Source organism: Tachysurus fulvidraco, chromosome 15, assembly GCF_022655615.1.
Source record: "Tachysurus fulvidraco isolate hzauxx_2018 chromosome 15, HZAU_PFXX_2.0, whole genome shotgun sequence".
In the NCBI taxonomy this organism is placed as follows: domain Eukaryota; kingdom Metazoa; phylum Chordata; class Actinopteri; order Siluriformes; family Bagridae; genus Tachysurus; species Tachysurus fulvidraco.
The window spans coordinates 14464270-14486622 of record NC_062532.1 but is presented as its reverse complement, the minus strand read 5'-3'; the positions used below and the strand labels follow the sequence as shown (position 1 = coordinate 14486622).

At 37.5% G+C, this 22353-nt stretch overlaps 3 protein-coding genes and 2 long non-coding RNA genes across 6 annotated transcripts; 3 read left to right on the top strand and 2 right to left on the bottom strand.

The window, feature by feature from the left end:
• The first annotated feature begins 433 nt into the window (after window positions 1-433).
• On the top strand, window positions 434-7152 carry kctd13 (potassium channel tetramerization domain containing 13). Its single transcript, XM_027139034.2, has 7 exons — window positions 434-625; window positions 1191-1457; window positions 2657-2826; window positions 3645-3734; window positions 3849-3901; window positions 4348-4543; window positions 4662-7152. Exons 2-7 carry the CDS (start codon window positions 1226-1228, stop codon window positions 4911-4913), a joined length of 993 nt encoding a protein of 330 aa, XP_026994835.1. The 5' UTR covers window positions 434-625; window positions 1191-1225; the 3' UTR covers window positions 4914-7152.
• On the bottom strand, window positions 3814-4767 carry LOC125138620. The gene is made up of 2 exons (XR_007137869.1): window positions 4627-4767; window positions 3814-4523 (listed from the first exon to the last, which is right to left on the bottom strand). It is a non-coding gene; the product is annotated as an uncharacterized LOC125138620 (long non-coding RNA).
• Window positions 7153-7650: 498 nt separating the features above from the next.
• hirip3 (HIRA interacting protein 3) lies at window positions 7651-11492 on the top strand. Its single transcript, XM_027139033.2, has 8 exons — window positions 7651-7881; window positions 8048-8168; window positions 8254-8419; window positions 9293-10039; window positions 10125-10309; window positions 10442-10592; window positions 10702-10800; window positions 11126-11492. Exons 1-8 carry the CDS (start codon window positions 7814-7816, stop codon window positions 11314-11316), a joined length of 1728 nt encoding a protein of 575 aa, XP_026994834.2. The 5' UTR covers window positions 7651-7813; the 3' UTR covers window positions 11317-11492.
• A 230-nt stretch (window positions 11493-11722) lies between these two features.
• LOC113638059 (tryptase-like) lies at window positions 11723-15857 on the bottom strand. The gene is made up of 6 exons (XM_027139037.2): window positions 15649-15857; window positions 15125-15145; window positions 14707-14869; window positions 12704-12972; window positions 12467-12612; window positions 11723-12371 (listed from the first exon to the last, which is right to left on the bottom strand). The coding sequence occupies exons 1-6, from the start codon at window positions 15707-15709 to the stop codon at window positions 12102-12104; spliced, it is 930 nt and encodes a 309-aa protein (XP_026994838.1). The 5' UTR covers window positions 15710-15857; the 3' UTR covers window positions 11723-12101.
• A 3394-nt stretch (window positions 15858-19251) lies between these two features.
• LOC113638061 lies at window positions 19252-21944 on the top strand. 2 transcript variants are annotated; one of them, XR_003439504.2, is made up of 7 exons: window positions 19252-19419; window positions 19597-19667; window positions 19741-19889; window positions 20110-20167; window positions 20262-20330; window positions 20406-20468; window positions 20552-21944. It is a non-coding gene; the product is annotated as an uncharacterized LOC113638061 (long non-coding RNA). The 2 variants fall into 2 exon arrangements; XR_007137868.1 differs by lacking the exons at window positions 20110-20167; window positions 20406-20468; window positions 20552-21944 and having other exon boundaries at window positions 20232-20269.
• Window positions 21945-22353: the final 409 nt, after the last annotated feature.

The window sequence follows — 22353 nt, the reverse complement described above, 5'->3', positions numbered from 1 at the left end:
TTATGCTGTGGTTGGATTTTCCCTGTCCCATCCAGTGTGTTTTCTCGCTTCATCCCGTGTTCCTGATAAAGGATTTGAATCTGACCAGAATAAAGCTGTTACTAAAAGTAAGCAACTGAGTAAGCATTTAAATATGCTTACTCACTTGATAGTACTTACTAGGACAGACAGACAGACAGACAGATAGACAGACAGACAGACAGATAGATAGATAGATAGATAGATAGATAGATAGATAGATAGATAGATAGATAGATAGATAGATAGATAGATAGATACTAAAAAGTATTTCATATAAGTACGCAGCCAAATGGTTTTATTAACTACTCATTTGGCCTACTATTTAGTATTGTAGTATGTTGTTTTGTGCCTACGTAGTGCGCATGACATATGGATAAAGGCGGGACTAGACAATGTGACAGACGTGTGTCTTGACCAATCAGAGACGGAGTTTTATGCACCACGGAAACTACTCAAGAGGAAGCGAGTAGTGGATAAACGCTGATGGAAAAAAAAACTGAAAACACGAATTTAAAATAACGATTTATATATTATTATTAATGTAAACTCTCTAGAGTTTGTGTTTGTACTTTAGGGCGCTTGTTGCTTCAGGACACACAGCTCGGTAAGCAATTAATTCTGTCTTGACATCCAACAAAATATCAGAGTGAAAGTTAGCTAAGATGCTAGCTATGCTTAAGGTACTGCGCTTTAGGCTAGCTGGCTCATTAATGTTGTTATTTCTCATGTTTATTAATGGTGTATTATTTTTCAGCACGGTTTTGTTATATTAATACAGCTAGCTGGACTCAGCAAACGGTCAAGTAACGTTATTCTGCTTCATGATGAGATTATCTAGCTAGCTAGTGAGCTCTGTCACTGTGTCGCCATCTGTAACGGCTGACCTGATTTCATTGTAGAGATGGAAGAGGGATTAATTGATCAAACATTATACGAAAGGACTGGGGTAAAGGTAGTTATAAGTTATGGGCCCAACCTTAAAGTGTTATAGCACGAACTGTTGGGGGTTTATATGTCTGTCTGCTTGCTAAGATTACCACCAGAATGAATCTTTATTGTGTTTTATCCTGGGCGTTGTCCTCTTTTGGGATTTCACTTCACTGTCTTAGGCTGAGGTGTTGCTTTAAACAAGGGTTTTCCTGATGCTTTTAATATTGTATAACCTGTAGGCAGTACATTACAAGGGTTGAGCTGCTTTTTCCTGATGTCTGCCGAAGCTTCTGGTGGGAATGTGGTACTGGAGCCCAGTTGTGCCCCTCCATCCCCCAGCCATGGCGTAGAGAAGAAGGCAGGACCAGGTCTGGCTGGAAGTAAGTACGTGAAGCTGAACGTTGGTGGATCCCTGCATTACACCACAGTTCAGACCCTCAGCAAAGAGGACAGCCTGCTCAGGAGGATATGCGATGGCAGTGTGGAGGTCACTATTGATTCAGAAGGTGAGACGGTGTGTGTTAATGTGTACGAGATGGTCATTGTGAAAGTTGGTTTAAAAAAACACACATTTTCTGGGCTGGGGTTTTGATTATTGCCTCCATCATGTGTGTGTGTGTGGAGATTGCGTGTTCTCCCATACCTCAGGGGTTTTCTTCAGGTAACTCAATTTACTCCCCCAGTCCAAAGACATGCATAGTAGGATGGTTGTCATCTTTAAATTTTCCATAGTGTGTGTACGATTCTGGACTGTGATATACGGGTGTACCCTGCCATGTGCCCCAGGTCTCCTGGGATAGTCTTCAGGTTCCCTGCCACCCTGTAGGATAAAAGGATGGATGGATGGATGGATGGATAGAAAATAGCACAGGTTTCAAAAACTGAGGTATCATGAATTACAAATAGGGTTGTGAGAGAAAGTCCCCTTTTGTTTCATTTATATATGTTACAAATGAACATCAGAGACAGATCTTGTGCCAGTGTTTGAACTGTTACACAGTGTCATATTGAGACAAGACATTTTAAATTAATACACTACATGTTAATTTAGTCTTTAATGTTATAAAATCTGTGGCACTGGCATCTTCAGCAATAAAACTAGAGAAATCTCTTATCATTCTTTATCTCATTCTTTTTGTGTAGGTTATTAAGTTTAATGTTTTTAAATATAACAACCTCTCATGTCAGTTTGAAGCCTAAAGAAAGGTTTGTTGGGTTAAAAAAAGGATTTTTGAGATTGGTAATTGATTTTGAATGTAAGATTGCGAATTGAGACTGTGGCAATAATCATAACAATAATGGTACGTTTTACATGAAATAGCTAAGCATTTTATACTTTGATTTGGAAACTTGTTTTAAAGGGATGTTTTCTTTCCAATATAACATAAAATCTAGATGTGCAAATCCATGTCTAGTTGCACTTGTTGAACCCACAAGGTAAAGGTTAATTTTCTCTAAAATTTCCAATGTGAGTTTAAACCAACCACAAAGAGATTTTTCCTGTAACAGTTTTTACTTATATTTTCCAAGGGTGTCAATAATGTCGGCAATAACACTAGCACTTTTTTGTGCTCACACAGTTTAAGGTATGTTGTGTCTGATTGAAGATCACTAGAAGTTTCTGAGGCTTATTCCTGGGCAACTAAAGAACATATCTATTTCACTGTGCAGCAGTTATTTAGCTCAGTGTCCTTTTTGTCTTCAGGCTGGGTGGTGTTGGACAGATGTGGACGCCATTTCTCACTGGTGCTGAACTTCCTACGGGATGGCACAGTGCCACTTCCCGAGAGCCAAAGGGAACTGGAGGAGCTACTTAAGGAGGCACAATTCTACAGACTTCAGGGTCTTATTCAGCACTGCCTTTCAACACTGCAGGTCAGTCTCCCCACACATCCATACACCAATGCCATAATCACATAGAGTACAGTAAATACTGGCTAGTTGATCCAAATTCAGCAAATTATGTATTGAATGCACCATATGATGTTATCAGAATGTGCAGTCTGAATTTAGGTGTACTCACTAAACTATTGGATTGTGTGACTGAAAGGTCTGGTCACTAGACTGCCTTTGATTGCTGTCGCATTGAAGTTTGCCTTCACTAGAACTAAGGTACCCAAACTTGTTTATAGCATGACAATGATGCACAGATCCCTTACCTCAACCCCCCGAATGCCCACAGCCATGCTTCAAGATCTAGTGGAAAGCATTTCCTGAACTATTGCGCTTATTATAGCAGCAACCATGTATTAATTTTCTTGGTTTTGGAATGGTCACATGTCAGATGTCCTCTTACTTACTTTTTATACATATTGTTTTATACATAATATAATTAGCTTACATTTTAATTACAGGAAATATTTCAGTGCAGAAATTAATCATTATTTTGCTTGGTGATTTGTCTTCTTCATGACCTCTGAGCCTGCTGTATTTTTTTTTAAATGCTCTGAAAGCCATTTCAACTTAACTGTTTGAATGTTGGTGTTTTCAGTCGGTGGGGAATGTGGCAGAATAATTTTCTAAAATTAAGATGTGGGAACGTGACGTGATAATTGTTTCTAAAACTACAATCAGCATTTCAGAAGAAATTTTAATTTCTTCGACATAATTTTCGCTTTTCTCACAGCAGTTCTCCTTTTGAACAGATATTAGGATGTGTCTCTCCTGGTGTGAAATTTTTTTTTATCCTGTAGAAACGCAGTGAGGTCTATGAGGGAGGCTGTCGTATCCCCATGATCACTTCTGCCAAAGAGGAACAGCGGATGATTGCCACCTGCAAGAAAGTGAGAGAAATTGTTTGGCATTCGTCACATACAGACACCCAGATAAATGTGCTCATGAAATAATGCAAATCTTATAAAATCATTTCTAAAATTGTTTTTAATTGTCTTTTTCAGCCTGTGGTAAAATTGCAGAATAACAGAGGGAACAATAAATATTCTTATACCAGGTACTGTCAGCATATATACACTTTTGCAGCTTTGCCATGCAATGCATAAATGTTAAATCCCCCCACATGTCTCTAAATGTTTTATGCTGCCCTGTGATGGAGAATAAGCAGCAAAGGCTGGCTCCTGGTGCATAACACAATTCCTCTATGTTTTTGGAGGAAATGTACGCTAGCCTAACTTGCACCTTGCAGTGTTCTTGTAAAACTCTTGAAGGGACATCAAAACACAAACAATAGTAAACTCATTAACCCAATGAACTCACTGACCTGTACAAGCAGGGGTTTACTACATTTTACGTAGCACCTTGGTAACAGTGTGTAATGTCTTCATGATTGAATATTGAGAGCAACAATATGAGACTTTAACATACACAGAATGACACTAAATTTTCTCATGCAGTATTTTGGTGCATAACATTTCTAAAAACCTTTTATTACTCCTTCAGTAACTCAGATGACAACTTGCTGAAGAACATTGAGCTGTTTGATAAACTGGGGCTGCGCTTTAATGGTAGAGTGCTTTTCATTAAAGACGTCCTTGGAGACGAAATCTGCTGCTGGTCCTTTTATGGAGATGGACGCAAGATCGCAGAGGTTTGCTGTACCTCCATCGTTTATGCCACTGAGAAGAAACAGACCAAAGTAAGCAAAGACCATGCATACATTGGTAAATGTTGTTTTGTTATTTTTTTGTTTTTGTGTTCTTTTATTTGCATGTTACTCACTTTTTTACTTTCTGTCATTTAATTTGTAATCATAGGTCGAGTTCCCAGAAGCTCGCATCTTTGAAGAAACCTTAAACATACTGATCTATGAGAGTGGCCGGGGCTCTGGTCATGGAGGCATGGGTTTATTGGACTCAGGTGGTGTCTCTTCTCCAGGAGTGGGTCAGTCAGAAGAAGAAGGGGCTGGTGTGGGGGGTGGAGACAGACGTGTGAGGAGGATCCATGTACGGAGACATATTATGCATGACGAGAGGGGGCATGGACAGCAGACTGTGTACAAAGACTGAAAGCAGGGATTGGTAGAAATTATAAATGAGTTGTACGACAAGCCTAATGGTTCTATAACAGGAAAATCGTGAATAATTCATATGCAGGGATTTGGATACAAGAATGGATGGAAGTATTTGAACAGCAATGGGTACAGTAACACTGCACTAAGAAATAATCTGAAGAGCCACAGTGTGGTTTCTTATTTTTATTTTATTTTGTGAGGATGAATGTACATCATTCAGATTTTGCTTCATTTGTATTTATTATCCTGTTAATTTATTGTCCATAATTTCCACCTTTTCTTCTTTTTTTAAGAATATATGTGAGATATTGTGTGTGCAAGGACTATGAATGGACAATGGTGAACTGTGATGTTTTCTATGCGGATGTACGTTTGTTTTGGGCAACGGCTGCAGAGAGGTATTTACAAGAAACTCATACTCGACTAATATATGATGCATGTTCCTGCTAGAACGGGTGCCCATCTGGACCCCTTAAGGTGTCCCAACGGAAATGTTCAGGTGACCTGTATATAAACACTCCAGTGTTGCTCATCCTTTTCATCAGCAACTGCATCTGTAGTTTGTGTGATTGTGACATACAGGAATTTTTAAAGTGTTTCCCTGTCTCGAGGAAAGGGTGGAACCCAGTACACTCAACACATTAGTAATATAATGAGAGTTATAAGGCAGTTGTGATGCCTGTCAGGAAGAAACAGTACATACACAAAAAAAAAACTACCACAATTACTTTCTAATGATGAAGAAAAGAAAGAGACTTTAAAAACAATTATCTTTTGTGGTTTTATCTTATTTTCTGTCACTTTTTAAGATGATTTGCAGTATGCATGCCCTGCAAGATCTACACAGTTATGCTGGTGACCCATAACCCTGGTGTAGTTCTAGGGAAGACTATACATGATGCTTTAGAACAAAATTGACTATGCTTGCATTATAACTGGGTTTATTGAAACACAATTCTTTTTTTTATTGTACAGGGAAACATGCCAAAAGGTTTTCTTTGTAATACTCACATATATGCTACAGATATGCTTGACAGTCTAGTTTAAAAACACTGGAGTATTTCTTTGAGGAGGTACATCTTGATTTAGAAATCTGCTATTTTTTTCATCAAGCACCCTAGCAATGTACAGTATATGTTACCTGTTTAAATCTTTCAAAAGCCGTATAACCCAGATGCTAAGCCATCCCAAAATATGTAGGAATATGGAAACACCTGACCATTTACTTGAAGACAGACTAGAACGTAATCCATGGCACATTTTTGCCCCAAACATACGAAACTGAAGAAATGTTGTGCTGATTTAGCTATAGCAGGTTTTCTATAACCAGAAAAACATCTAACAAACTGACAAACCTAGCAGAAAAAAAGTTTGTTGATCACTTTACAAAAATGCCAAACATTGTTGCATATCCACTGCAAAAAATAATCCAATGCAGTTTGTGACCCACTGAGGTCTATTTTTTATATCCAAATAAATACCTTCATTTTTTAATGTAACAATAATCAAAAAGTTCATTTTGTTTGTTAAATCAAAAAGAAAACCTGCCATGGAGTCATTAAAAAAATGAAGTGACACACTCTGTGTAAACAAGTTTATGCAGCCCAAGCTGCAGGTAACTTGCATTTCAATAATACAACCGTGACTCTTAATAACATGAGTATAATAATTCATTGCTAAGCTGTCAAGCTGCTGTTTATAGGATATGAAGAGCTGTTGCACTAGACCACTCATATCTCTTAACTGTCTCATGGGAATTGTTCTCACAACCAGTGAAACAACAATGTAATGCTTACACTCACTCTGTTTAAAAAATATACATAAATAAATACATATTAATATACACAGTATTATCAGAAATTTCTAATGCTTATGAGACCTTAAGTGTTGTTTGGTAGCCTGTTATTCTGGCCCTGATTAAAGATGGTGGTTATTTTATCAAATTGTCAATTAATAAAGGGTTTTAATACGTTAATCATTGTAAGATGAGAAATTAATAATTGACTAATGAGTAAATTGAAATGCTTTATAATGAAGTGGATATTAGAAGGTGAAAAAATGCAGGCTTAAAGGAAAAGCACTCTCAAGGACATGAAAATGTGGTTAGTGATACTTGTGCTACTTTGTTCATTTGTGCTGGATTTTTGTTCATTTTATTGAGAACTTAGTAGTTCTGAGCAATGATTACATCACACAGGCACATTGCTTTTAATAAAACAAAAAACTGCTTTTAATACTCACTCACTCACTCACTCATTTTCTACCGCTTATCCGAACTACCTCGGGTCACGGGGAGCCTGTGCCTATCTCAGGCGTCATCGGGCATCAAGGCAGGACTGCTTTTAATAAAACAAAACAAAAATCAAACCTTGGAAAACTGCGTTTTTTTTACTTTTAAAGGACGTAATTAATCAATAAGAAATCATAAATAGTATATTCCGATATTTAGTGAGCTAACCAGTTCCCAAACACTAGCAGAGTAGCTAAAAAGTTAACAGTAATTGGACCATATAAACAAATTTCTTACGTACATGTATAGATACAAACGTCATTACGCCACTAATAGACCACGCCCCCTGTACGATTTGAGACCCCCTCCGTGTCGGGGACGCGCATTTGATGATTCGAGACGGCTCATCAACGTGATATTTCAGGTACTACATTCGGATATTGTGTCTGGATGTTTTTTTGATGCATTTTTTTAACGTAGTCGCAAAAAGGTTGGGAGTATGGGACCGTATAAGCAGTATCTAAGGGATTCCAAAGCAGCAGAACGCGAGGACGTGATGACGCAACGCAGCGTGCGCGCCACCGCTAGAGAGCGCGCCAAACCTGGAAGTGCGCGACGTCTTCGGTTCGTTTCTGTAGAAAAAAAAGTGAGCTTTCAATTTAGTGATGGTTTCAGAGGCCGCGACAATCCGTAAGTTTATCACACGAGAGCTACAGAGGTGCTCAGACCTTAGGTAAGCGGATTTTCTTGTAACAATTTGTCGCTGTTTACATACAAAGTGTTTTCATGACGTAGGACGTGCTGTGGGGAGCTCGTGCGCACTTTGAAGTTTATACTAATGCATCTTACTTAGTGTTGTGTGTGTTGATGAATCCTGAACCCAAACTGGTTGTGTTTAGTACTTTGACACTTGGCATTCTACGAAAGAAGTATCTGGAGCATGTGGGCAGGGACTCACTTTCTGCAGAACACAGACAGATTCTCAAGCAAATCGTAGAAGAGGAACTTTTAAAAATGCAGGTATGGATTAGTTCTGTTTTTGAGTGTTTGTCCCTTTCTCAACTGTTTAAATCATTACCCTCCTGTACGTCTTGTGCATTTACAGGACAGCAGCAGTGATGATGAACCTTTAATAATGAGTGTGGTTCAACCTCAGAAGCAAAATAAACGGAAAAGGCCAAATGATGATGATGATGATGATGATGATGAAGAGGCACAAAACAATGATGTGTCTAGAAAGAAGAAATTGCGTTTAGCACCAGATTCCCCAGGTTACAATATCACACTGTTTATAGTTTTTTTATTTATTTATTTATTTATTTATTTATTTATTTATTTATTTATTTATATTTTTTTTGGAGCCTGACTACACCTAGTATTAACATGCATCTCAAATGATCAGAACGTTAGTTTAAGGTCAAGTGTTATCAGGATCATTTACAGCTAGGAGAGTAAACAGTAATTTGTTTATTCATGCAACATGCAGAAGGGATGTTAAAGCACCCAATGCATCCTGGGCAGTTGTCTACTAGAACTCACTATCCACCAGTGTTGCAATGTTTGTATAGAATTTAATTTGAGTTTCTTAAATTGAAAGCTTAAAACTTACATTCAAAAATATTTCCAGTCTAGAAAACCCAGGAAACTCAAAACAGACTTTTACCACCAAGGTTATAAAAGCTGTATGAGAGGATTTTTTGTATTAGAACCCTAACTGTCATAGAAAGTGATCAGTGGTTAGTGCAATTCTGTAGCTTGTGACGGTGCCGATTTGTTTAATGGACACAGGGACATGGACAAAAATGGTCTGTTTTTTATGCTACACTTGCATGTAATTATAGTAAAATTAACTGGAAGCTACAGCCGGGTTTTGATTGGATCTTTCGGAAGGACACTGAACCCAAAATATAGCTCATTCACCACAGAATACTTGTGAACTGTCCAACCAGTCCACAGGAAGTTGAGGTGAAAAGTTGTTACTGACCAATTGTTTTTCGATCATTTGAGAGGGATTTTAATGAGCTGTAAATGTAGCAGCTATCTGAGAATAGCTTGTTAAAAAGACAAACCTGCATTACAATTCAACTATTGATTTTTTTTGGTGTTTCTGTGTGTAACTTCTCCATCATCACTATTTGTTTCAGATTCCCCAGACTTTGGTATAGAGAAAGTGGCAAATGAGGAACAGTTTAAAGAAGAGGATGATGATGGAAGTGATAAGGTCATGGAAGAAGAGAGTGAGGAAGAACAGAATGCAAATGTTCAAAGAAACAATACAAAAGAAAAGAATAATGTGAATAGGAACAGGAAGGGAGGCATAAGTTCAGGAAGCGATGAAGAGGAGGAGAAGAAAAATAAGGCAAAAAAGAAGGGGAAGGTTTTAGATATTGAGGAAGCTAATCACATCACTTCCAGCAGTTCAGATGAAGACAAAGAAAATCAGCAAGTAAAAGCCATAGGTGGAAAGAAAAGGCAATGCATGAGTTCTGATAGCGTGGAGGAGGTGAGCGATGAAGACCAAGAAAATCAAAAGAAAGCAAAAGCTCGTGGTGGAATGAAAAAGCAAAGTGCGGGTTCGGACAGCTTAGAGGGGGTCAGCGGTAAAGAGATGAAAACCAGCAGTGAAAAAAAGATTGTTGGAAAAAAGACCAAAGCAGCTGCTCGGAAGGAGAGAAAAAGAACAGAAGACAAAAAAAGGCAAAAGTCAACAGAAAGTGATGCTGTGAGAAAAGTGCAGAAAGAAGTCTTTGGGAGTAGCTCTGAAAGCGAAGAAGAGGAGCCAAGGAAAACAGAAAGGAAAGGAACGAGTGAGAGCAGTGATGAGAGTGATGAAGAAACAGACAGAAAGAAAAATGTTGATAAGGTGCCCTCTGAAGAAGTGAAAGAAACAGGTAAAGGTGCTGCTGTTCTACTTTAAAGCTGTTCCTGGTATTATTTGTGATGTCTTCTCACATTTATCATCTTCTTCTTCCCCAGTGAAAGTAAATGATAAAGACAGGGTAGAAGCAGAGGATTCAGACACTTCCTCCTCTTCTTTGCCCTCTCTGGAGGAGGATGGAGAAGCAGGGGAGATGAAACCGGAACAGGAAGAAAAGACGAAAAAAAACAGTGTGCCAAAGAAGAGTAGTGAAATGAGTGAGAGCAAGGCCAAAGGAGGAAAGGTGAATAATGATGCTGCTGTTTTCACCACCAATTGTGTTTACTTCCTATTACTAGATTTTACATATCAGGTCTAAGGGTGTATGATCAGGTATGTATTCAACATGCTGACTTTTGTGTGGTTTGACATACAGGATGATGAGAACAAAGCGGTGTCCAGACTTAAACGCTACATCTCTCTCTGTGGCGTACGCCGTAATTATAAGAAGCTGCTCGAGGGCTGTCGCTCAGTGAAGGCCAAAGTTGCTGTGCTGAAGAAAGAACTGGAAGAGCTGGGGGTGGAAGGTCAGCGAAGATTAACTCATTATACTAGTTTATTTACCTTTATTCATGTGTGCATTGAGTGTAAAGACCACGTATAATATTCTCAGGTGTCTTTGATTGTCTCCTACAGGTCAGCCGTCCATAGAGAAGTGTAAAAAGGCCAGAATGAAGAGGGAGGAAGCTCAGGAGCTGGCAGAACTGGATGTCAGCAATATAATCACCACTCAGGGTACATCACTGGTGTACTGACTTTTTTTTTTCCAGGTCCAGACCAGGGCCAATTTCATGAAAACATACTAGAACTTTAACACCTGTTAGCACATAAGGCATGAAAATTAGCAAACAAATATTGGACACTTCAATTTAAACTTTTTATCTGCTTAACTTTAACTTTTCTGCTGATCTATGTAACTAAACTAATCTATAAAACTGTTATGATTTCTAGAATTTTTATACAGTATAGATGTCAAATTTACTACAAATTTCTATTCATTTCTTTTGCCAACTGTGTAAGTTTGTATTTCAGGTCGTTTTGTATTTACTTTGCATTTTAGGTCGTCCTAAACGGCGAACTGCAGCACACTGGACAGATCTTCAGAGCAGCTTACCTCCACCAGCAACCTACAAACGTGTGGTGAACTCTGACTCAGCCAGTGAAGAGGGCAATGGGGACACAGGGCGCAAGAAAGCAACAGACTGGAGCAGCCTGAGGGGGATCATCAGCGATGATGGAGACAGCAACTAACCAGTTTTTATTATAGTCAAAGTGTTCATAATACTCTCTGTTCAAGTGCTTCAGACTAAATTTCCATGTTTGTTATTGTGTTTTGATATGATAAATATTTATCAGTGCACTTATTTTATATATTAATGTTCCTTTATGCAATTTATTGAAATAAAGAATTGTCATTTGTACTTTAACTCCTTTTTACTTATTTGGGTATTGCATAAAAAATTCTTTCATTGGTTACGCTGATACAATGATATGAAAAATGTTGCTGATATTTTTGTGATTTCTCAAATTTTTTATTTTTTTTTAAGTTGTGGCACAATAGGAGACAGATGTGTCTTTTTTATTGTCTTCTGTAAATAAATGTGTAGATATTATATCTGGTTAAGATTCCAAGCAATATGCAACACAATAAAACTCATTCAGCATAAGAAAACTTTATGGGAATAAGGAAGTATACAGTGCTTTGCTATTCCAGTAATTCAGTGTACATAGTTCACATTATTTTATCATGTGATGCTATGTTATTGCTGCCAATGATTAAACCAATTATATATTTCCAGGTCAAACCTCAAATTAGTTTGGAGATGTCACCAACAGCTTAACGTAATTCAGGTTTATAACATTGAATGTACAATTCAGCAATCATTAGTTTTAAGCTCACTTGGTATCCCAGATATTAGCAGATGAATGGGTTAAAAGACAGAAAGTCATGTAACTGTGCTTTAAATTGGAATGGAGTAGAATTAGATCAAATCAATAAAACAGATGCAGTATGACAAAATCTTTGAAAATTATTACTAGAAGATAGACAGGGAGCAGAGGTAGGAAATGATGGAAAAACAAAGAACCAGACAAAGGAGGTTTGGGGAGCCACGATTGCCATTGGAGACTGCAATAAATCCAGGTTGTTTGGTTTTGATAATGCTGTTAATCCAGTCTTGGTACTGAGACACTCTGGTGTACACACCAGGGAAATTAGGTAAAGCGCAGCCATAGCCAAAGCTCACAATCCCAGCCTGAACCCAGGTTGTGTTATGCTTGAACACCATTGGACCTCCAGAATCACCCTGCAAGAACAACAAACTGTTAGCTACATGTCTGCTTTTCTACCATGTAATCCTGTACTGTGACCAGATATAATATGATAGTGTTGATTTCTTGCCTGGCATGAGTCCTTGCCCCCCTCACTGAGGCCAGCACACATCATATTGTATGTGATGATATCATTTCCATAAGATTTTGCACAGTCACTGTTACTGACAATTGGTACTTTCACCTCCTGCAGGGTTTGAGGGAATGGCAGTTCCACTGTATGGATCAGTGATAAACTAATCAACTTTACACATGAAAAAAAGAACATTTTAAACATGCGGGTCATAGGTTGTAGTGGAGCACTCACCATTAGACTTAATGTCACCCCATCCTGTGACCCAGACATTAGTTCTATGGGGAAAATCACTCGTGCTTGCTGCCAGACATGTTGGCCTGATGTAGTTTGTAAAAGTCACCGGAGAAGTGAGCTGGAGAAGTGCTATGTCATTGTCATTATTTATGGAGTTATACCTTGGGTGTATGGTCAATGCAGCAATGGCTCTTTGCTGCTTATTTGAGTTAGAACCCAGCAGATTTGACAATCCTAGATTGGCTGTGATACCCAGGAGTGAAAAACTGAAAATCAAAGTAGAGGTTTAGTTACACTGAATATCAATAATAACTTATTTAGCTGCTATACTATCTGCCATCTCATACCTTATCTTGCCAACGATCATACAAAATACTTCCAGTAAACTATGACAATTTAGATAAAATGTTACATGGGTAAATGTGAGTGGCCACATCACCACATGTTTGAGCACTTTTAGGTGGCATTACATTTAGACAACAGCAATGTGCATGAAGAGCTTTGGGTGATATAAGCCCGAGGCCTTAAATACCTGTTAAAAGCATATCCACAATATGGCCACCTGAATATTTTAGCAAGGGTCATTAATCTTAAATGTTTTGACACCAAAGGGATGTGGTAGCCTAGTGGGTAAGGTGCTGGACTACCATTCAGAAGGTTGTGAGTTTGATTCCTGCTGCCACTGCTGAGCCCCTCAATTGTAGAAAACTAGATTAAGGACATCTGCTAAATGCTGCAGACAATAGACAAGAAATGTAACTACTGGTGCACCTCAATAAATTAGAATGTCATGGAAATGTTCCTTTATTTCAGTAATTCAACTCAAATAGTGAAACTTGTGTATTATAGAAATTCAGTACACACAGACTGATGTAGTTTAAGACTTTTTTACTTTTAATTGTGATGATTTTTGCTCACATTTAACAAAAACACAAGGATTCAGAAATCTCAAAAAAAATAGAATATAGTGACATGCCAATCAGCGAATCAACTCAAAACACCTGCAAAGGTTTCCTGAGCCATCAAAATGGTCTCAAATGGAAGACTGTTGATCTGACAGTTGTCCAGAAGACAATCATTGACACCCTTCACAAGGAGGGTAAGCCACAAACATTCATTACCAAAGAAGCTGGCTGTTCACAGAGTGCTGTATTCAAGCATGTTAACAGAAAGTTGAGTGGAAGGAAAAAGTGTGGAAGAAAAAGATGCACAACCAGATCCAGTGTTAAGTTTCCACAGTCTGTGGTGATTTGGGGTGCAGTGTCATCTGATGGTGTTGGTCCACTGTGTTTTTTGAAAACCAGTTACTGCACTGGTTTATCAAGAAGTTTTAGAGCTCTTCATGCTTTCTTCTACTGACCAGCTTTTTAAAGATGCTGATTTCATTTTCCAGCAGGATTTGGCACCTGCCCACACTGCCAAAAGCACCAAAAGTTAGTTAAATGACCATGGTGTTGGTGTGCTTGACTGGCCAGCAAACTCACCAGACCTGAACCCCATATGGAGGAAAATGATAAACAAGAGACCAAAAAATGCAAATAAGCTGAAGTCCACTGTCAAAGAAACCTGGGCTTCCGTACCACCTCAGCAATGCCACAGACAGATCACCTCCATGCCATGCCAAATTGAGGCAGTAATTAAAGCAAAAGGAGCCTCTACCCTAAGTATTGAATACATATACAGTAAATGAACATACTTTCCAGATGGCCAACATAAAAATGTTTTTTTTATTGGCCTTATGAAGTATTCTTTTTTTTTTTTTTAGCTTAATAGGTTTTTGTTAAATGTGAGCAAAAATAAACACAATTAAAAGTACCAAAGACTTCAACTACTTCAGTCTGTGTGCACTGAATTTATATAAAACACGAGTTTCACTATTTGAGTTGAATTGCTGAAATAAATGAACTTTTTCACGACATTCTAATTTATTGAGATGCACCTGTATATGTGTAGTCTAAACAAACAGGGATATGGATATTTTAGAATTTTTGCCTCCACACCTCGGAAAACAGTGAGCTGCTGTTAAGACCCAGCGCTCATTGATCAGGCTGCCTCCACAAAAATGCGAGCCACTGTACTGAAGGCTGACCTGCCAAGGCCAAGCACCGGGAACAGCATTACTACCACCTACAATCTTGATGTTCAAGGGAGCCTGACCACACACTGATAGAAAACAGAAACAATAAATAAACAAATAAATAAAATATCCTTTTAAATGTGTATCACTGTGTCTGATATGGTGTCGGATACTTAACCCGACATCTGCCTGTAAATAAGCATATACACGGCTAAACACAATTATGGAAAATGTCTTGATTTCTAACACCATGTTAAACAATAATAAATAGCAAAAAATAATGACATCATTATTTCTCATGTAAACTAAGCATGTTTGTGTTATGTTAATCCAAACCTTACCATCTAGTTGGGAAAATGAGCCTAATGGGGAAGGAAGAGAGAGAACAGTTACATTGAATGCTCTGTCTAACGTTACAAAAGAGTTTAACTTTATAATTACTAGCGTTTGCATTCCCTTGGACAAGATACAGCAGAAGTAAAGTAATTTAGTGTGCTAGGTTTGTGACGTGACGTGACATACGGCTAATTACGGTGACCCATACTCAGAATTTGTTCTTTGCATTTGACCCATCCAAAGTGCACACACACAGCAATCAGAATCAGACTCTCTAACCATTAGGCCACGACTGCCCCACACTACTGTGTGTAGTGTTCTTGGGGGAAAAAATAGGAAAAATAGAATAGTGTATAAAAAATTTCAAAAAATAGAATAGTGTACTGTATCTTTGTCTGAATGCAGTAGCTTGTAAATTCGGTTTAATAACTTGATTTTTTTTTTCATATTAAATAGAATTAATTATGAGTATAATTAAATTTATGATCATATTAATGTTCATCATAACCAGTGTTTTCTTTGCACCTACCTGAAGCATTAAGAAGTAGAGCACATACAACAGCCACAAATTTCCACAAATAAATCTCCATGATCTTGTGTCTCTTCTGACTTCAGTTAGTCTTCCCACTCTTGAAGTCCTTTGCCTCTAACTTTCTAAGATGTTTCCTTCTTGTACTCTAAGCACGTAGTTTATTTCCCTCGCCTGTGTCACCTGCTTACACACCCTTATGAGAGATTTTCCATATGAATTTAGACCTAGTGGCCATTAGGAGAGCATTAGAATTTAATGTCATTGTACAAAGTACATGTACAAATAAAACCAGAATCTAACCAGAAACAACTGAGCAGTTGTGGGATAAAGGTCATGTCCATGGACCCAGTTTGGTATGTTATTATATTAATATCTTAACAACTTAACCACTAATAAGCATGTTTTTTTGAAAACTAGGAGAACATACAAAACCCCACACAGACACTAATTCATATCATCCCAGTGATGAATATTTAGGTCTGTAGATCACATAACATGACTCCTTGTATATTCTTTATATTTCTGAGTATTAAACAGTCTGACATTGGTGGCACACCCACTCCTGGTAAGATTAGCAGCTGTCTTGAAGGCTCTCCATTAGTATGCAGTCCTTTTCACTGTAGAATACTCAGTTTTAAAGTTCTGCCTTTACAGAGGTAGTACAACCTAATACACATTAGTACCATGTGGCTGCTTATTACTCGTACTGATTGTGGAAGTAGAAAGTGTGTGAATTTATTGGTAATGTCTTTAACTTTTTAACTGTAAAAAACAATTATATATTGAAATTTGATCTAAAGTTGTTTGTTCCTTTGTATAAGTTGGTAAGAATTAGACAATTGATATTTACTGTATATGCTGATAAACAAATACATACAACTGAAAAGGGTGTATTTTCTTTCCCCTAAGACTTTAACACTATAGCAGTGTAAATCATGAGGAATAGAAATGATAACAACCCTTATGTCAGATTAATGCATATGTACAAGGAACAGTATTGTAAAACCTGTGCTTGGCTCCACTGCCGCCCATATATGCTATAAAAGTAAAACATTAATCAGTATGAGGAAAAGGAGCTCTATATTCGGCTTGTTCAGTCAAGTGTTCAGTGTTTAGAGCTTTCTTTTTTTAAGAAGAAAAAACACTATAGAAATACTTTAACTTCTGCATTGAAAATGTATTGAACTTTGGCCTCACTCTAAAAAAGGATTAGCTATCATTGCCTTTCCCATCTAAAGCATTTTCTCAGGTATTACATCAGAAATTCTATCTAATATCATATCCTTGAATTCCTCATTGGAGGTTAGTATTTCTGATATTTCAGATAAGAATTTCCTAATACTAACTAGTGATAAGGAATACAACATGCAATACAAAAGTCTTGATTTGCTTTTATACAAAAAAATTCTTTTGTCTTCATCAGCATGGAGACATTTTCCCTTTAGCCAACTTCTCACTTCTTAAGTGGTAAATTCATGAGTAACTGATTATTAGTTCACTGTGTGTGAACGTAAAGCCCTGCAAAGGGTGGTCAAAATAGCCCAATGCATCATTGGCAGTCAACTACATGTCATTGAGCACCTTCAGCACAGCAGATGTCTGAGCAGAGCTCACATCATCATCAAGGACTCTTCACATCCCGGTCACAAACTGTTTAATCTGCTTCCATCAAGAAGGAGAAACAGGAACATACACACCAGAACCAGCAGGATCAGGGACAGCTTTTTTCCATCCACTATCACACTACTGAACTCTACACCACACCGTTAGAACACTGTAAAAATATTGTATATAACTTCTGTACAATAATACATACAATCCACATTTTAAATATTGTATTTTTTTATACTCCTCATTCTCTACACATATTGTGCTTTACATACAGTACATCTGCACTATTTTATTTATGTGTATCTTATAGCCTTTACATTTATTCACTGTACATATGTTTACATATATATCTATATATTACATGCTGTACATATGCTACATATTTATCTGCATGTAATATATAGATATATATGTTACCATATATATCTATAAATTACATGCTGTACATATGCTACATATTTATCTGCACTTGTCTATTGGTACAGTTGCTACTCTTTGCACTTCTGCTAGATGCCAAACTGTACTTCATTGCTGTGTACCTTTACTATGCAATGACAATAAAGATCTATCTATCTATCTATCTATCTATCTATCTATCTATCTATCTATCTATCTATCTATCTATCTATCTTGTTGTTGTTGGAAAACAAAACATGAAACATTTGTTTTTTCTTGTACTATTATTTTAAACTATAACCACAACACACCTATCTTGCTGACAATGTTTTAAAGGTGTAAAAATGTACAGAATTCAGAGAAAGGTTGCTAATGTACATGAATGAATATGAATGCTGAGATTAAAGGAGTACTCAAGTTTCCACATTGTGGAGGAGAGTACAGTTTCAGTCTCTTCTGTCATCATTCATATTCATTCATGTAATTACGTAATTACGACCTGAGGGGTCATTCATATTCCCCTATTGGGAAACGTATATTTATGATTATTCCGATAGCATGTGAGTGCCCATTAGCCACATCATACTTTACTTAAGTGTTAATTACATTAAATACCTCAGTAACATGTTTCATGCATGTGAAGACTTACTGTATATAAAATGAAGAATCTCAATAAAATTTTAATTCAGCTATTTCAACAGTGGACATTGTCACAAAGCAGATTTACAGTTATTTAATTTGCATTCACTTCCATAAGAAGCAAGTCAGAAGTGAATGGTGTTTATGTGGAAGAAATATATAGAGATAAAATACTCCGAATGGAGTTTATCTTATTCTAGGTCATATGAAAAAGTCTCACAACCTTCCAGCAGATGACGCCAATGGAAAAGAGTTTGAAGATACATGCTGCTGTCACTGTTATATATCAGGCAGAATAAAGCCATAAATAAATTCACCAAATTATTTAAAGCATCAAAAATACAAGCCTGTTTATGTATCTGTTTAAATGTTATTCATTTTATTTTGCACCATACCATCTGGTAATGAAAGAGGAGCAACCTAAATTCTGAAACTCAATTTCACACTTAAGGGGTTGCGATTAAATGTTGGAAAACTGATAAATAAAAACATTGAATTGATGGAGGGTGTACTTTTTTTTTCCATGACTGTATTTGAAACTGATTAAAACGTTCTCTGTAACAAATATGCCTAAATTTGTTTTTGAATATTTATGTAGACTTCAGTGTTCAGACACAAGCTTATAGGTTTTGTCTCTTTGTTTCACATGAAAATAACCGTACCTTAAAATGTAGCTTTGTAGAAAATAAAGTTACAAATTTAAAGGTAGGGTCTCCGATTTTTGAGAAATGCTTCAGGGGGGTATTCCAGAAAGCTTGGTTAACTTACCATTTGGTAAATCATAACCTCTGGGTTGATTTACCCCAAACAGGCATACCATGAGTATGTCGGTTCCAAAACACCTGAGAAGAGTTAGTTTAATCAACCTCCAACTGGTTACCCAGAGTTTATGCGCGTGCACGGTGCATATATAAAGACATTTGCAATGGATCGCCGATTTCACGAGTCACCATGGAAACTCAAAACGAAAAAGATAGCGGCGTATTTCACAGAGGCGGAGTTGGAGGTTTTAATGCACGCTTATGAGGAGTTTAAGCCAATAATATTAAAAAGAAGCAATACAGCTGCATCGGCTAAAGCAAGAGAGTTGGCTTAACAAAAAATAACGGACAGAGTAAATGCGTGAGTGTATTAAATTACAAATTTGGTATTGGCTCCCGTTTTATTATAATGCAAAATAATGAAGTATATGACTTATACATCCTTTTGAATATGTTATATCACTATGAAAGCATTTTCTTTTCCTGCAATTTATTTCTTTAGTTTAAAATAATAATGTATATTTTTTTATTTAATAAGGTGTAATCCTTCTGGAGCCAGAAGAACTTTAAGCCACGTCAAAATAAAACACAAAAACATTCTGCAAAAAGGTAATATTTGATTACACAATTACTGAACTATTATTATTATATCAGGATTTAGTATATTCATTCTGTCATGTAGCTAATAGAAAGAAAACCGAAGCCCGTCTAACTGGCGGGGGCCCACCACCACCTCCCCTCACCCCATCTGATCAGTGGTTGCTGGCATTCCAGGGGGCAGTTCCTCGCACACACCATGCACCACAAGTGATGGTGAAAAAATGGTGAAATGTAAGTTTACCTCTATGATTTGTTTTCATTTTTTGTCCTAATAAATTACTATCTCTGTCACGTAAAGGCTTTTTGAACAAGATTAATTTTTATGTAGGCTTATTTTATTTAACTGCATATGATGTATAGGCTACTGTGATGTTAGTCTGACATGTTACTCTTTTCATGTATTATTTTCTTTGATAATATTGAGAATTTAATGGGTTGTGTGTTCTTATAGATACTGATGGATGATTGTATTATTGGACCCTCCAGAAAGAACACAGTCTGTCACAGTTGTAAGTGATTTGTTGTCAGGTACCTTTAGTTGCTTTTAGGTTGTTGGTTTTTTTTTTTTGCCAGATAATGTATACTTGAATATTTCTCCTGTAGGATGAAGATGATGATGAAGAGACCACATCTGCGGTGACAGAAGTGGACAATGCTAGTAGATCCACTGAGGTATGATGCATACCATTTTATAATGTATAGCCCCTTTTGGCTTTAGAGTAACAAACTGTCATTGTCCTTTCACAGTACATACCTAGGGATTTGCCCACAGATGAGGGTCCTTCAACCTCAGCACACAATCTAAGCAGGGTAAGAATGTGTCCAGGTGTCCATATTTGAATTTTATTGTCTGACCAAACAATCTCATTCATTAAATTTTTCCACCTTCCTAGTTGCCAGCAAAGGAGCTGTAGAAGGTCCATCTTCAAAAACAAATAAGAAAAAGTGACATGTGACATGGAGATGGACCTTATACAGCTTCAAATGGAAGAGAAAAGGCTCCTCATTAAAAAAGCAGCACTTGAACTGTAGGTGTTCCTCTGGGCCATCTTCCTCAATGCAAGGAGGGTGGCTCTCTACTCTTATAGTGGCAATATTGTGAAGCACAACACAAGCCACTAAAATGTCGCATGCCCTCTCTGGACTAACCCGGAGCCCATGCAGACACTGAAACCGAGATTTGAGGATCCCTCCACCTTGGCCCGTGTTCGGTTGAGAGCCAGGTTAAACCGTGTCTGTGGTCCAGGCTCAGGTTCAGGGTAAGGTGTCATTAAATAGGGCAGACAAGGGTATCCTCTGTACCCCAGCAAGTAACCATTGTACTGTCCTGTAATGATTGAAGTGTACAACACAAATTGAATGTAAAAAGGAAAAAAAAACAATTGTATAAAGCAAAACATACCCTGCTGATATGTCTGGCATAATGATGACTTGCAGAAAATTCTGGCATCATTCATAGATCCTGGCCATTTTGCCTCGACATTGGTAATGATTTGGGTTGCCTCACATATTACCTAGTTAGTGGAAAAAATAATGACTTTAATGATTTTAAGAAGGGAAAAAATTAAGTTGTTACCTGCACATTGATACTATGAATAGATTTCCTATTAACATAGTCTCCCTCATTTATTGGTGGAGCTTTACTACAAAGAACAAACCTGCCACTCTGTGGAATTCATCTTTAATAACAAGCAGAGGTTTATGGCCAGGTTTATGCACAAACGTGGGTAAGAACTGTTTAAGTGCCAGACATACTGTACGAACGGCTCTACACACAGTTGCCTTTCCCACATGCTCTGAATCGCCCACACTGTACAAAAAATGGCCAGACGCAAAAAACCTAAGTGCTAAGCGCAGAACCGCGGTTTGTCATATTTGCGATATGCGTGTTAAATAAACTAACGAATCTTTTGAAAAACGATAACGCTCTTTCAAATATTTATTAGGGTATGCAAACACATCAATACGCGGTCTTATAAACCTCTCCCGAAGAAAAAAACCATGCTCACCAACCTTCTGCAACGAAGTTACACTGAAACATAACCTGCTCCCGAGCAGGTTATCTTCAGAGAGTCAGTTGCTATGGTTACATACATACCCAGAAAGTTAACTCTGTTTTTGGAACCGAAAGTTGAGGTTATCCACGAACTTACCCTTAAACATACCCAGGTATGTCACATAACCTGCTTTCTGGAATACCCCCCAGAAACTGAGTCAGGCCGAATAATAAACAAAAATCAAAACAAAAATCAAAACAAACGTGTAGCCAATGAGCAGAAAGGGGCGGGGCTTGTCAATATGCGGCGGAGAGAGTGTTCAGTGCGCATGTGTGACATTAGCAGAAAGCGGTTTTAGCATTGACATGGAGGATAAAAACAAAAGAAAGAAAGTGAAGAAAGGCTTATGATAAGGCAAGAAGTAAGACCCGTATTAATATAGGATCAGCTTTCCAGCGCTGGAGAGAACTGAAGGAGCAGGAAGTTGGCCGCATATTCACAGATTGGAGTTTCCCGAGTCTATAACTCCTGAGCTAAACGCTGTTACTACACAAATAACACCTATTTTCTATCGTAGTAATGTAGAGAGGCAGCTACAACCACGTTTTGTGTAGTAACAGCGTTTAGCTCAGGAGTTATTGACTCGGGAAAGTCAACTTTACTTAAGACGCCGAGGCGCTTTTTTTCTTCTCAATAGG